Source organism: Microchirus variegatus (genome assembly GCF_963457635.1).
Source record: "Microchirus variegatus genome assembly, chromosome: 22".
Classification (NCBI taxonomy): domain Eukaryota; kingdom Metazoa; phylum Chordata; class Actinopteri; order Pleuronectiformes; family Soleidae; genus Microchirus; species Microchirus variegatus.
In genome coordinates, this window is record NC_139823.1 from 17,779,867 (window position 1) to 17,794,957 (window position 15,091).

General features: G+C 42.9%; 1 protein-coding gene across 1 annotated transcript; it reads left to right on the forward strand.

The window, feature by feature from the left end:
- Nucleotides 1-1,079: 1,079 nt before the first annotated feature.
- Nucleotides 1,080-13,911, forward strand: LOC310943197 (aldehyde oxidase 1-like; the record flags this gene model as incomplete). Its single annotated transcript, XM_083908723.1, has 34 exons — nt 1,080-1,133; nt 2,092-2,149; nt 2,243-2,339; nt 3,390-3,498; nt 3,671-3,797; nt 3,991-4,052; nt 4,201-4,278; nt 4,377-4,457; nt 4,549-4,693; nt 4,782-4,874; nt 4,967-5,118; nt 5,282-5,375; nt 5,467-5,576; nt 5,974-6,158; nt 6,278-6,524; nt 7,366-7,535; nt 7,623-7,749; nt 7,838-7,960; nt 8,086-8,182; nt 8,265-8,389; nt 10,052-10,185; nt 10,277-10,364; nt 11,208-11,294; nt 11,389-11,580; nt 11,666-11,893; nt 11,988-12,083; nt 12,400-12,528; nt 12,614-12,688; nt 12,776-12,828; nt 12,912-13,026; nt 13,128-13,193; nt 13,316-13,504; nt 13,598-13,765; nt 13,858-13,911. 34 exons carry the CDS (start codon nt 1,080-1,082, stop codon nt 13,909-13,911), a joined length of 4,008 nt encoding a protein of 1,335 aa, XP_083764849.1.
- Nucleotides 13,912-15,091: the final 1,180 nt, after the last annotated feature.

Below are 15,091 nucleotides of genomic sequence, written 5' to 3' on the forward strand. Positions count from 1 at the left end.
TTTTTGTGAGCTCTCATCTCCCCGTGTTGAGCCTCAGGCTAAAAATTGCCGCATGTACTTTTTAACCTTTGGTGACTCACGCAGCCGCAGATGCATCCACGGTAATTTGCCGTTTTATGGATTTTTTCAAAATTCTATTTTCACAAATAGAATAAAATATTTCCCAAAATAAATAATATATATTATTATTCTTATATGTATGATCCTCATTGTTGTCTCATGACAGGGAAGCAGGCAGAACTACAGTCAACTTAATTGTGTCATTCAGTTAATGTTTTGTTGTGAAAAAGTTACCTAAATGCAACAAACTTTATGAAACATTATACAAAAATCACATCTGAATATCCCTTTATTTTTATTTTTTATTTTTATAGTCAGAAAATCCAGGATCTTTCAAATTAAAGGCAAGGCAAGTTTATTTGTATAGCGCCATTCTTACATAAGGCAATTCATAGTGCTTTACAGGCAGGAAATACGACGAAATCAATTATAGAATATAGAAATTAAAACCATTTAAAACATCAAACAATTGAATTCAAATTAAATTAAATCTGACTAACACTGAATACCTAATAATAAATAATGTATTATTAAATATCCTAATACAACAACATAAATGTATCATGATGTGAAAAACATTATAGCTACTTGTCAGCATATTGGGGTATTTGTTGATGCAGCGTATGATGTAAATAAACTGAATCTGATGTGCTCACGACATATATACGTATGTATAATTTCATAATTTGCTAAATCATTAGCATCACGCTCAACTCTTTACCATTTGATATCATGTTATGGACTGCTTTAAATAGTCTCTGCAGCTCTGTTATTTGCAGAACTGTAGATACAGCTGAAGGAGTTGACACCTGCCGTACCGCAGTATGTCCACACGATGTCGCAGGGACCCGGTGAGAACGGTGCATAATCGAAGAAAGTAAACAACCACAAACAAGGGAGGGGGGGGGGGGTCCTACTTTCTGATATATAAAGGCTTTGTGAATGGAGAACAAGCAGCTGTGTGAGCCGGTGTCTGCGTCATCTTTTCATGAGCCGAGTGTTCCAGCTTTGGAGGAAACATGTCCACAAGGAAACAAGGAGACACTTTGTGCTTCTACATCAATGGGAAAAAGGTACGTGAATCAACAATGTATGTGAAGTGAGGCTCATTGATGTTAATAGACATACAGTATGTACATGTAAGTGCTTCTAATGCAGTTAAGAATCCTTGAATACAAAGATATGTTCATTTATTTGTCAAAATAGGATTCAAATGTGTTAATTGACAGCCATATGGACCTTTTTCATGATTTAATTGTATATTTTATTCCTGCTATTTTATTGAATGTTTATTTTCTACTATTCCTTATGTTATGGAAAAGCACCTAGGGTGCCTTGTGTGTCTTATCGATCAATGCATAGACGGAGGTTAATCAGGTCGCAGGTGTTGGTGAAGCACAGGTGTACATAATCAATGAATGTTGACTCATTGTCACTCAGTTACACAGACTATGTCAACATTGTTGGACATTATGTAAAATGTAAAATGTAAAATCGCTCACTTTTACTGTACATTTTGTATATGTACAACATATTATTGATTTTAGTGCACAACAAGTTTTTTTTGTTGCCATACTTATTCAACAAATGACATGAAAAGTACAACTTTTAAATGTTTTGACTTAAATGATCCGTACTCCTGACACCATTTACCTCTAAATACTATATCAACCTCCGTGTTATTGTGAAAAATGTAAAAATATGCTGTCTCCTAAGAAAAAGTAGTCCATGCATTGTTTTACTGGATTAAGTTTGGACAAATTATAATAGTTATAGTTATTATTATAAAAAAAATGTCCCAATAAGTTTGTGAAAAGCATCCAATTTATCCAAATGGCTGCAGCACAAGAGCTGAAAGGAAAGAACAATTGCACTGGCTCTTTGCAAAATGTCAGCTCTGACTGGTTCTACCAGTACAGTGCCTTGGGTTAATGTATGTTGTGAATCAGCTCTATACAAATAACATTTAATTGAATTGAATTATCATGATCAATGACTTTGTGATTGTGGTTTTGCTTTGCATTTAAACAGATAACCGAGAACCACGCAGACCCTGAAATGACGCTGTTGCCCTTTCTCAGGGAGAAACGTATCCTTCCGATCCCCAAATGTAAAGATTCATAAATGAAGAGTGTGATTTTTCTTGTTTCCCACAAATGTTGTTTCTTAACTGTGACTGCAGTGAGGTTAACTGGGACCAAGTATGGCTGTGGAGGTGGAGGCTGTGGAGCGTGTACGGTTATGGTGTCCCGCTATCAACCTGCCACCAAAACCATCAGGTATCCTTTAAACTCTAAAGCACACGGTCCTCTGATTGTCTGACTATTTTATGTCAGCAGTGTTAGAAACTATACTTCCTAACACCATATGGTGACCGATGTATTAGCATAACCATCGTGTGACTTGTGAAGTTAACACGAGTTGTAAAGGTGTGATTCACCTCAAGAACCTCTCAATACTCATAAAAAGGGCTTTTTATTAAATCCTGGCAAAAAAGAGAGGACTGAATGAATTATTTAAATTTGTATTAATTGTATTAAAACCGGTTTATTCTGCACACGTTTGAGTACACGGTCATACTGCCAGAACAAAGGATAATACTTTTACAGTCAATTAGGGGAGCGGTTCCTCAAAGGTAAGTCGTTGGACTTTTGGAATTAGTGTCAAGTAATAGTATGTACATCTTCAATTAATCTAATAATAATAATAATGATAATAATAATTTATTCATGTAAAATAACATCTGTCCTCAGAAACACTCATGAAACCACCGACATTAATCTATTTTCATTCTTAAACAAAGACGACAGACAACAAAATTATGTGTGTAATAGTTTGTCTTCATCGTTTTTCTATCACTTCTGTAATAATGTCGAAGAAAAGAACTATTGCCTTGTTCAGTACACTCTTAGAAATAAGGGTTCCGAAAGGGTCCTTCTACAAGGGCTGAGGTTCTACCTGGAACCATTTGCTTCTGAAAAACCCCTTTTCTGGAGAAAGGGTTTTTCAAGAGTTCTTGGTAACACTAATGGTTCCAGTAAGAACCATTTTGACCCAGAGAACCCTTTAAAACCCCTTTCCCGAATAAGGGGTTTTAAAAGGGTTCCAGGTGGAACCATCCAAAAGGGTTCCAGGTGGAACCTTTACAAAAAGGTTCTTCCTGGAGCCAAAAAGGGTTCTCCTATGACGACAAGCCGAAGAACCTTATATGGTTCTACCTTGCACTTTTATTTCTAAGAGTGTACAAGTAATCCTTGTAATAGTAGGATTAGTATCAACGAGCCAGAACAGTTGTGCATGTGTCAGTCTTACCTTCACTGTCCCATCAGACATTACTCTGCCAACGCCTGCCTCCTGCCAGTCAGTCAGCTCCATGGAGCTGCAGTCATCACGGTGGAGGGCATCGGCAGCACCAAGACCAGGATCCACCCTGTGCAGGTCAGTTACACGGTCACTGCAAGTCTGTAAAAGGGAAAAAAGAAAGCAACAATTGTCCTTCCTTGACAGTATGGGAAAACGTATGGATGTGGAGAACTTGGAGAACTACTTCTAAGAACCATGTACCATTTTGTTCTATGTGTAAAAATGTTGTGCTGTGCTGGCTGTACAGGAGCGGATCGCCAAGGCTCATGGCTCCCAGTGTGGCTTCTGCACTCCAGGAATGGTGATGTCCATGTACACTCTGCTGAGGAACAGACCTCAGCCCACCATGGAGGACATCACCCAGGCTCTGGCTGGTTTGTTGACTTTGTTTTGTCCTGTTTGTCTGGAGGATAAATCTGGAGTTTCAGTTGTTAGATCCTACCTCCTTTTCACCTACTAAATACTAATAGGAACAATCGTGTTATATACAACCCGGATGCGATATAAATAACAACAGAAACAAGCGCATAAACCTTAGGTCCTTATCTCTGTTTGCTTGTTTTTCAGGTAATCTGTGTCGTTGCACTGGTTATCGACCGATTATTGACGGCTTCAAGACTTTCTGTCAGGTACAGGTTTGAACTCTTATCGGCCAGTGTATGTCACATTATTCATGAAATGTCAGCACAGACTGGTATTGACTTACAAAGGAAAACATGTTGAGTAAGATAGTTGTATGATGTGAAACTTCATGTGACATAAATGTAAAATTACCAGGAAGCCAACTGTTGCCAAACCAATGGAGTTGGAAACGGTTGCCTCAACGGAGAGAAACATATTGATGAACCAGAGCAGGTGAGATCAGTTTTGTTCTTCTTTTTTCATTCAGACTTTACATTTTTAATTTTTTAAGGTTCTAATTTATGTCTTATTGTCTTACCTGTGTCCTCCAGGAAAAGCCACAGTTGTTTAACGAAGAAGAGTTTTTGCCTCTGGACTCCACGCAGGAGCTGATCTTCCCTCCTGAACTGATTGTACGTCATCATATTATTCAGTCAAGTAGCCACTTTATATGATAACCTGAGAAAATTACTATAAAGGAAAACATTTTAATTTGTCCAAAAGCTGATGGCAGAGACGGCAAACCCTAAGACACTCACCTTCCATGGGGAGAGGATGACCTGGGTTCTCCCCACTTCACTGGAGGAGTTGGTCCAGCTGAAGACCAGTAACCCTAATGCTCCACTTGTCATGGGCAACACTAACATAGGTGAACATCTTATTTAACATCAATTACAGAGACACGGGACAAGGTAAACTCTATAAAAGTCAATTGTGGTCTCTGCTTTGTGTTGAAGGTCCAGATATGAAGTTCAAAGGTGTCCTGCATCCACTGATAATATCTCCAGGCAGAGTTAGAGAGCTGTTTGAGGTCACTCAGACACCTCAGGGTGGGTGAACCTGTCACACAGACACCAATTTGGCAAAATAGTGCAATAGATTTGACAAATGTTGGAACAAACCAACTTGTTTTATTGTGTAGGTGTTTGGTTCGGAGCTGGCTGGTGTCTCTCTGAGCTCCAGTCTCTTCTGGAGGATCTGGTTCCTCAGTTTCCAGAGACAAAGACCGAACTCTTCAAGGCTCTGATCCAGCAGCTGAGGAACCTGGCAAGCCAGCAGATCCGTAACGTTGCTGTCAGTGGATTTTGTTTTTCCAGATGTATATTCAGTATGTCTTTACTTTACAAGCACTGTCCGTCTTTGCTCCCTTATCTTATGTCTTATTTCTGCCTTGTACAATCATTTTGAATACAGACATAAACGGATTCACTTTCTGTTATTGTTTTTCCATGTTCAGTCTCTTGGAGGAAACATCATGAGTGCATACCCTAATTCAGACCTCAACCCCATTTTGGCTGCTGGGAATTGCAAACTCAGCGTGTTTTCCAGCGGTGAGTCGCCACACACCAGTTTCACAGATTTTGTTAAGTGTTAATATTTCTTGACTCCGAATCAACAAGACGTTATGTTTGAATCCACCAGGAGGAAAACGAGAGGTCGCTCTGAATCAGGACTTCTTTGTGAGCTTTGGGAAAACCGTCCTGAAACCTGAAGAGATTGTTGTCTCTGTGTTCATTCCCTTCTCAAGAAAGGTACAAACGATCCTAAACACTAACACTAACCTTTGAAAAGCAAGAAAAACTCATCACAGGTTCAGAGTAGCGCCTCAAACTGAGCACAAAGTGGAGCTGTGTGAGCCGACATTTCTCTGGCTAACTTCCTCGTCGGTTCAGTGGCTTTTGTGGTTTTCCCACAATCTTGCCTGCCAAGGATACACTCCTTGTTTATAGTGACACTCTTAATGTGCGAGCTTTACAATATACCAAGTTCCAGGATCTGGGAATTGAAGGCAGCTCAGTGTTCTAAGAAGTCGCTGTGAACGTCTCTTGAAAACCTGCCACCCCCTGCTCAGTTTATCGATTATGAAATGCATTGCACAGCCATGATCAGGTAGAAAAACATAACGTACTGCCACGTTTTGTCCTGCAGGGGGAGTTTGTTCGAGCTTTCCGTCAGGCTCCGAGGAAGGAGAGCGCCTTTGCCACCGTGACGACTGGGATGCGAGTGTTTTTCTCTGAGGGATCCAGAGTCGTGGACGACGTCAGTATTTACTACGGAGGAATGGGACCAACCACTGTGTGTGCTGCCAAAACCTGTGCAGCCCTCATCGCAAAGTTAGTGAGATATGTCTTACTTGCAGTATAATAATTTACATTTGACCATTTATTCATGTCAGAAGTGGATTAAAAGTGATTCCTCTGTTTACAATTTCATCATTTTTTTTCTTCTTCAGGCCCTGGAACGACGACACTCTCAGCCAGGTCTACGACGTCCTCCTGGAAGAGTTGACACTGCCTCCTTCAGCTCCGGGAGGAAAAGTAGAGTTTCGGCAGTCCCTGACTCTCAGCTTCCTCTTCAAGTTTTACCTGGAGATCCTGCAGAAGCTCAGAGAAGCGAACGCGATCACAGATGAGCTTCTTGAGACGACGCCGATCCAACCTTTACCCAGAGAGATCCGACCCGGCCTGCAGGAATTTCAGGTCCAAAAACAAAACAAAAATTGCATTAAAAAAATATTTTGCAGACTGCAAATCATGTTTATGTTTTGAAATCATGTTTTGGCGTCATGTGGCGCCACCTACAGCTGTCTACCAATCATTGCAGTCAGTAGAGTCTCAGCTGCCGAGCCGGGTTGCCAGTCACGTCAGAAACCGAAACCTAAAAGACCTCGGTATTTTGAATTTGAATGTTGTAACTGTTTTTGGCCACATTCTTACATACGGCGTAAAGAAAGTGCAGAATTGGAACTTTAGACGCGTTGCTAAATGCATCTCACCATACTTTCTTTCACGAAACCTGCAGTTAAGCCCCGAGCGATACAGACATCGTCAGTGTTAGCAAACGTGTACCACGTGTACGCAATCAGTTAGTGCTGCGAGCCGTTAAAGCAACACAATCCTCTGTGTATTTTTCAAACGCACGGAGCTTGGCTTAGAGCGCCGCCACCAGCGAGGCCAACAACTTATCGGGAGACGTGACCCGAAGATATCCCCTCCTCTCTTTGCTCAGTTCACGAATGGCGCAAGTATGCAAGTTTGTGCCTGCCAAAAAAAGATCCTCATTGAAAATGCATTGGAGAGTATGATTTCTGAATTTTCACTTTGAATTTTTATACAAATCGCCCCAAAAGAGGCAGGACTTGACTTGAATCTCACAATTCTGATCGGAACAATGACAGATAATGTCTAGAACGTCGATAATAACTCCTTCTGCTTGCAGAGACCATTGAAAGGAATATTGGTACTAAGGGTCTTTGGAATTGGTTAGGAAATTCCAAATGGCCCCTTATCTTCAATGAATGCTTCTCTTCTCCTTTTGCAGAATGTGTCAAAGGACCAGTGCAACCAGGACACAGTGGGGCGTCCCCTCATGCATCGCTCTGCCATCAGCCAGGCCACAGGCGAAGCCGTCTACTGTGACGACATGCCCAGAACAGAGGGGGAGCTCTTCCTGGCTCTGGTCACGAGCTCTCGAGCACACGCTAAGATCACGTAAGCCAACAGCTCATCGATAAACTCTCCGATATGTCAGATCTCCGCTTCCTTTTTTTTTTCCGTAACGTGACTTGCGTCCAACAGGGGGCTGGACGTGAGCGAAGCGCTGCAGCTTCCCGGTGTCTTCGACGTCGTCACAGCTGCAGATATTCCTGGAAAGAAGGTTCGACCGATGGAAGGTTATGACGAGGAGCTGCTTGCTGAGAAAGAGGTAGACGGCCCGGACAGAAACCTGAGATGGAATTCTGATGGAAAACATCCACCTTTTCTTGATTCTCTTCATCGCTGTGTGTCCTCAGGTGTCCTGCATCGGTCAGATGATATGTGCAGTGCTCGCTGATACCAGAGCGCACGCCAAACGAGCTGCAGCGGCTGTGAAAATCAGCTATGAAGATTTACCGGAGCCTGTTTTCACCGTAGAGGTCCGTGAGAGGGCTTTTCGTCATTGTGTCAAATCTTGTTTGTTGTGCAACGAAAATACTCCTCAAAAGCACATTTACAATACACGTCAGTGAGTGCGAGTGCCAATATTCTTCCTCTGTGACAGGAAGCTATTGAAAAGTCGTCTTACTTTGAGCCTCGGAGGTTGATTGAGAGAGGAAATGTAACGGAGGCTTTTAAAAGTGTCGATCGGATTTTTGAAGGTAAAAGATTTGACTGTTTTGTTAAAATACGGTTTGTCTCTTTCTTCATCTCACGTCTTCATTCTCATTTCATTTTCCTCAGGTGATATTCGAATAGGTGGACAGGAGCATTTCTACATGGAGACTCAGTCGATGCTGGTTGTTCCTGTCGGAGAGGAGACGGAGTTTAATGTTTACATCTCCAGTCAATGGCCGACTTTAGCTCAGGTGCATGGAGACGCCAGGATTCTCACTTGTGATTCTCAACATTCTTTTCATTGAACATTTTCAAGTATAACAGTCCAGTACGGTGCATGCAGATTATGTGCGATATGTTGCAAATCCAGAATATATCCACAGCAATGATCTCAAAGGACCTTGTTAGGTCTTACACTTCAGGCAGTAGCACTCCCGAGTTCCAAAGGAACCTTAACGCTTTGTCAAACCTTGTTGAAAAAAGGTAATTCTGACCGTTTATACAAAATCTTAGTCTTTCCAGAGAAATATAGACTTCCACAGATGTATTGAAGTAGGTTCATCTCCTACCCAAGACTTTCACAACACATAAAATACACTTACAATACAAACAATAACTAATCCCTAATCACCACCCACCCACCAGACCTGTACCACGAAATCAAAACACAGTTATTTTGCATATTTGTTGACAAGGCAAAAAAATAAATACAAATAAAATTAAATAAATAAGAATTAGAGTATTATAGAGTCAAATTTTCTATTTCCATTTGCTCCACAAATGTCAGGAATGGCTGCCAGATTGCATAACACTTCGACACAGACCCTTGCAGAGAGTACCTTATTTTTTCCAGCTTCAGATGTTGCATAGTCTCTTTAATCCAGTGGGAGTACAAAGGAGGAAGAGGGTCTTTCCATCTGAACAGAATCAGTCGTCTGGCCAGCAGTGTACAAAAGGCCACCATATTGGATTTGCTTACCTAAATTCACAACCTGTGGAGTGACACCAAATAAAGCAGTAAGAGGGGATGGATCTACTGGCTGCATTAATATTTTAGAGAGAGTGTCGAAAATGGACTGCCAGAAGTGGTGTAAGTCCAAAACATGTGTAATAGGGTTCGCAGGGCCTTGCTTACATCGATCACAGATAGGGTCAAGCTCTGGTCGGATTTTAGACGGCCTAACCTTCGACCAGTGAAGTCGGTGGACTATCTTAAATTGTATAACGGTATGTCGTTGACAAACAGATGATGTGTGGATCCTCCTGATAACTTTCTGCCATACTGCATCTGGAATCTGTTCGTTTAAATCCTCCTCCCATTTGTGTTTAAGACCATCTAGAGTCGATAACTGACACAGATTGAGAAGGCCATATAGCTTCCCTATAACCTGCTTTAAGTTTTTAACTTCTTTCAACTTTCTCGTCACCTCGAGTCGCGGAGGCTTCGGGCCCTAGCGCTCGAGGGGCCGCTGTACTTAAATTTACGGAGTTGGGACGTCATTAAAGTAGCGCGCGAAGCTCAAACTTGCTCCAGGGTATTTTGGTCGCGATAGTCAGGGTTTGTTTTTTAGCAACACATTTTTAGCAGAAAACGCGCTTTGAAATAGTATTTTTGAAAAAGTTAGGCCGGAGCTCAGCACACAACCGGTCTTACTCCATCGCCAGCTCACTAGCGCCCCCTATCTCCTACCCATTTGTTCATAACGGCCTTTCGTCCCCACATAAACAAAAATTGTACGGTGTTCTTATGTGACCTCAGTGATTCAGGGATATATCCCAATAAACATAATCTTGGATTAGGCTGCATTTGCTGCTTAATTATCACCTTGACCTCCTCACATACAGATTGCCAAAACCGCTCGGCATGTTTTTTAAGAGTCCTTTTTTTTTCGTTGTTGTTGTCCTGACTGCAGTTGGCAGTAGCAGAGACGCTGGACATCCCGTCCAACAGAGTCACCTGTCACACCAAGAGGATGGGCGGAGGGTTTGGAGGGAAGGTCACCAAAACAGCCATTCTGGCTTGTATCACCTCTGTGGCCGCGTGGAAGTGAGTCACACCGGAGTCTGTTTCGGGTTGGAAGACGTTATATTAAACGATTGATGATATTAAAAGCCTGGAATCATTTTTTTTTCTTCAGGACCAATCGAGCCGTCCGCTGTGTGCTGGAACGAGGCGAGGACATGCTGATCACAGGAGCTCGTCACCCTGTCCTGGGGAAGTACAAGGTACAACACCGCACTTTGTTTCAATGTCAATCATCCATACATACATCTGTTGTTTGCCATTTTATCCTCCACTTTGAATCGGAATACTTTATTGACGGCTGCTGGTGCCAATCCCAGCTGACAGTGGGCACCATGGACAGGTCACCAGGGCCGACATATAGAGACAAACAAACCATTCACTCTCACATTCACACCTACAGGCAATTTACACTCTTAGAAATTAAAGTGCTAAGTAGAACCGTATAAGGTTCTTCGGCTTGTCCTCATAGGAGAACCCTGTTTGGCTCCAGGTAGAACCTTTTTTTAAAGGTTCCACCAAGAACACTTCTAATAATCCTTTATTCAGGAAAGGGGTTTTAAAGGGTTCTCTGGATCAAAATGGTTCTTCCTGGAACCATTAGTGTTACCAAGAACCCTTGAAAAACCAGAAGCAAATGGTTCCAGGAAGAACCCTCAGCTCTTGTAGAAGGACCCTTTTGGAACCCTTATTTCTAAGAATGTAGAGCAGGGGTTCTCAAAGTTTTGATACCTGAGGGTCAATTTAGGAACCCAACATTGGACTGAGGGACGCCGAAGGAAAAAAAAAAACAGAAAGAAATCCCATTTGTAATAATTTTAATGACCAGATTGCAGTTCTACAGTTTACACTTATTGGTCGGTATCCAGTTATGTCCATTGGCTCACGGGCCGCACTTTGAGAACCAATGGTGTAGATGGTGTGTCCAATTGACATTTGTACGTTGGGAGGAAACCGGAGAACCTGGAGAAAACCCACACACACACAGAACTCCACAGAAAGACCAGGAAATACCGTTACAACTGAACACGACTGCTTGTTTTCAGGTCGGCTTCATGAACGATGGAAGGATCGTGGCTGCAGATGTCCAGTACTACACCAACGCCGGAAACACTGTGGACGACTCGACTCTGGTTGGTGAAACGGCGCTTGCTTGTTTCTTAACAGCGACAGATTCAGACCGTGACGAAGCATCTAATCTGCAATCTTTTTTTTGTTTGTTTGCAGGTGGTTGATAAGATTCTGCTCCACATGGACAATGTTTACAATATCCCCAACCTCCGAGGTCATGCTGCCGCCTGCAGGACAAACTTACCCTCCAACACTGCTTTCAGGGGCTTCGGTGTGCCGCAGAGCATCTTCGTGGTGGAGAACATGATCAACGACGTGGCCTTGGTGTTGGGACACCCTGCGGACCAGGTCATATCGTCAAACACACTGATTTTGATCATCTAATTGTTCAAAGGTAACACTTTATTTGCTATTTTCATTTTTGTAACCACAGATCCGCGAGACCAACATGTACAAGGGGCTTGTACGCACTCCTTACAAGTTTGAGTTCAGCGCAGAGAACATGCAGCGTTGCTGGGACCAATGTAAGGCCGTGTCCGACTACGACGCTCGCCGCAGAGCCGTCGAGCAGTTTAACCAGCGGAGCCGCTGGAAGAAGAGGGGCATGTCCATCATCCCCATTAAATATGGCATCGGGTTTTCCGACGGCCTCTTAAATCAGGTCTGGGATTCTTTTTTTTCTTGCACGATCTCTGATACGACGACCACGTTAGCTCGTCACGTCATGTTTTCTCCTGTCGTGTAAAAAAAAAAAGGCTGGTGCTCTGGTCCACATCTATCAAGACGGATCCGTGCTGCTCACTCACGGCGGGACAGAGATGGGTCAGGGAATCCACACCAAAATGCAGCAGGTACTTTGACTTCAGAATATACCAATATCTCTGCCTCCCTCTGTCTCCACGCCTCACCCACATGCGGCAGCATATCCGTACTTAATCCGCGTCGGGGGAAATTGGTGAAATAAAGACATAAAAAGGCAGCGCGACCAGTAAATAAAGACGTCTTCTTTCTTTTTCACCTCCCTGAGATTGACTCCATGCCTGAAGGACTTTGTTGCCGGTGATCCAAGACTTGTTAGGACGAAACAGTGTTGATATATACGCAGCAAATCATCCTAGCTTATTGCTAACATCACCTTGTAAAGCTCCGTCTCCCGTGTGCTTCTAGATTGCAAGTCGGGAGCTTCACATACCGGTCTCTAAGATTCACATCAGCGAAACCAGCACCGGCACCGTCCCCAACACCTGCCCCTCCGCCGCTTCCTTCGCCACCGACAGCAACGGCGTGGCCGTCAAGGTGAAGTCCAGTTCACTGCAGTGAAGCGTTCCGTCAGACTTCCGCCAAATTAAATGAGTAATCCGTAACGATCTCTCTCGCTCAGAACGCCTGCCAGATTCTGTACCAGCGCCTGGCGCCGATCAGGAAAAAGAACCCCAAAGGATCATGGGAAAGCTGGGTATGATGACCTGAGTAAAATGCAGCATTCTAATAAAGAAAAACGAGACTTGAATGTAATTATTATAATTTTTTAAATTTTTGTCAGATCCAAGAAGCATTTTTGGCGAAAATCAGTTTATCGGCGACTGGATTCTGGAGGTGAGACGCAAAATAATTCACTCTATGAACACACACGTGTGTGTGTGAACACAGTCAGCGACGTCTTTCCTGTGTGTCCTCAGAGGTCCAGACGCTTACATGGACTGGGAGAAGATGGAGGGTCAGCCTTATGCTTACTTCATGTTCGGAGCGTGTTGCTGTGAGGTGGAGCTGGACTGTCTCACGGGAGACTACAGGGTCAGAACTCACACGGTTTTTTTTTTTTTTTTAATCTTTATGCCAAAAGATTGAAGCTTTAAAAACATGCGTCTGATAGACCATTCTTTCTCGTCCCGTAGACTGTGAGGACGGACATTATGGCCGACAACGGCAGGAGTATGAACCCCTCTCTGGACATCGGACAGGTAACACCAGTTTGTTTGTCACGCCAGAAGAACGTCACCTTTTTTAAAAATCTTTTTCATGTGTTACGTCCTTTCTCTTCCCCCTCCATCTTTTTTGTCCCTTTCCTTCTTTGATCTCTCAGATTGAAGGATCCTTCATTCAGGGTTTGGGTCTCTTCACCATGGAGGAGCTGAAGTTTTCCCCCTCTGGGCTCCTGTATACTCGAGGCCCCACTCAGTATAAGATCCCCGCCATTTGCGATTTGCCGCTTCAATTCAACATCTATCTGCTGCCCGACTCGGACAACCCCTACGCCATCTACTCCTCAAAGGTTTTTTTTTTTAGGACTGTCTTTGTTTATTGCACATTTCTGCTGTCGCCGATTGAGCCGGGCGTTCCTGACGATTCTTCCGCACACACACAGGGCATGGGGGAGGCCGTTCTCTTCCTGGGCAGTTCGGCGTTTTTCGCCATCAAGGACGCCGTGGCCGCAGCTCGCTCAGAGTCCGGTTTAGTCGGCCCGTTTTCCCTGGACAGCCCTTCAACACCGGAGAGGGCGTGTCTGGCCTGTGCATCCGTGTTCACACAGAAGGTAATGATAGTCAAATGGTTTTGTTCTGGCAGAACTACAGTCAAATTAGTTAAAGGGGTATTTTTCTGAAATCTTATTTTTCTTCTTTCCAGGTTCCAGTCAGCGAACCAGGGTCTTTCAAACCATGGGCATTAAAGTGGAACTGACTGAGGACTAAATGTAACTATCACTGAGAAGAAATATCCTAATACAACAACGTAATGTATCGTGATGTGAAATGCAGTGAAAAGCTAAGTTATAGCTACTTGTTTTGATGGTAAAATAAACTGAATCTGAAAAATGAAGTGGAGACTACACTCTTAGAAATAAGGGTTCCAAAAGGGTCCTTCTGCAAGGGCTGAGGTTCTGCCTGGAACCAGCTGCTTGTTGTGAACCAGAGTTCTTGGTAACACTAATGGTTCCATCCATCCATCCATCCATCATCTACCGCTTTATCCTCCACCGGAGGGTCGCGGGGGGTGCTGTGCCTATGTCAGCTGACATTGGGCGATAGGCGGGGTACAGTAAGAACCATTTTGATCCAGAGGTACCCTTTAAAACCCCTTTCCTGATGAAAGGGTTTTAAAAGGGTTCTTGGCGGAACCCTCCAAGCCAAAGAACCTTATATGGTTCTACTTTGCACTTTTATTTCATGTCAGAAGTGTTAAAAACTTTACTTCCTCGGTGTCCGAATGACTCTTTGGTGTTGGAATCATCTTCTGAAAATGATATAATAAGTGATCTGTATTTATTTAAAGTGTTTTCACCACTGGGTTTTATATTTGAGTACTCCACCGTCAAATCCTATTCGTAACAGTTGATATAGCATAAGAAGTATATAGCAGAGCATGCAAATGGGTGTGTGTTTTAGACGAGAAAACAAATGACCTTAAGACGCAGTTGGCTCTAAACCTGTTGACCCGAGCTAAACACCTGAGGGCCGTCATTTAGTATAGTCACACCAGGCAAATTAGAGCAAAAGTAAATAGCTGTGCGCGGTCACATACTGGCCTATTTACATTTCAACCCTTGGTACATTTACATTTGAACTCATGGTAATTTGTCGTGGGAATAATACACAACTCCTCCTCCTTTTTTTGTGGTCGCATATTCGGACTTTGAAAAATGTGAAAGGTATGTTATGTTTATATGTTATTTCACAAATAGAATAAAAATATTTCCAAAGATAAATACACAAATCTGTCATTGTGTGGATCAGACTTTCAGTCTCCATTTATACGTTTCATATACGGGTCATAAAATGTCATTTAACAGTCGGCCGTGCAGCTCATTATATGCTTTTCCTAAACTCTTACACATCGGCACCAGTTTTCACAAAATAAAAGT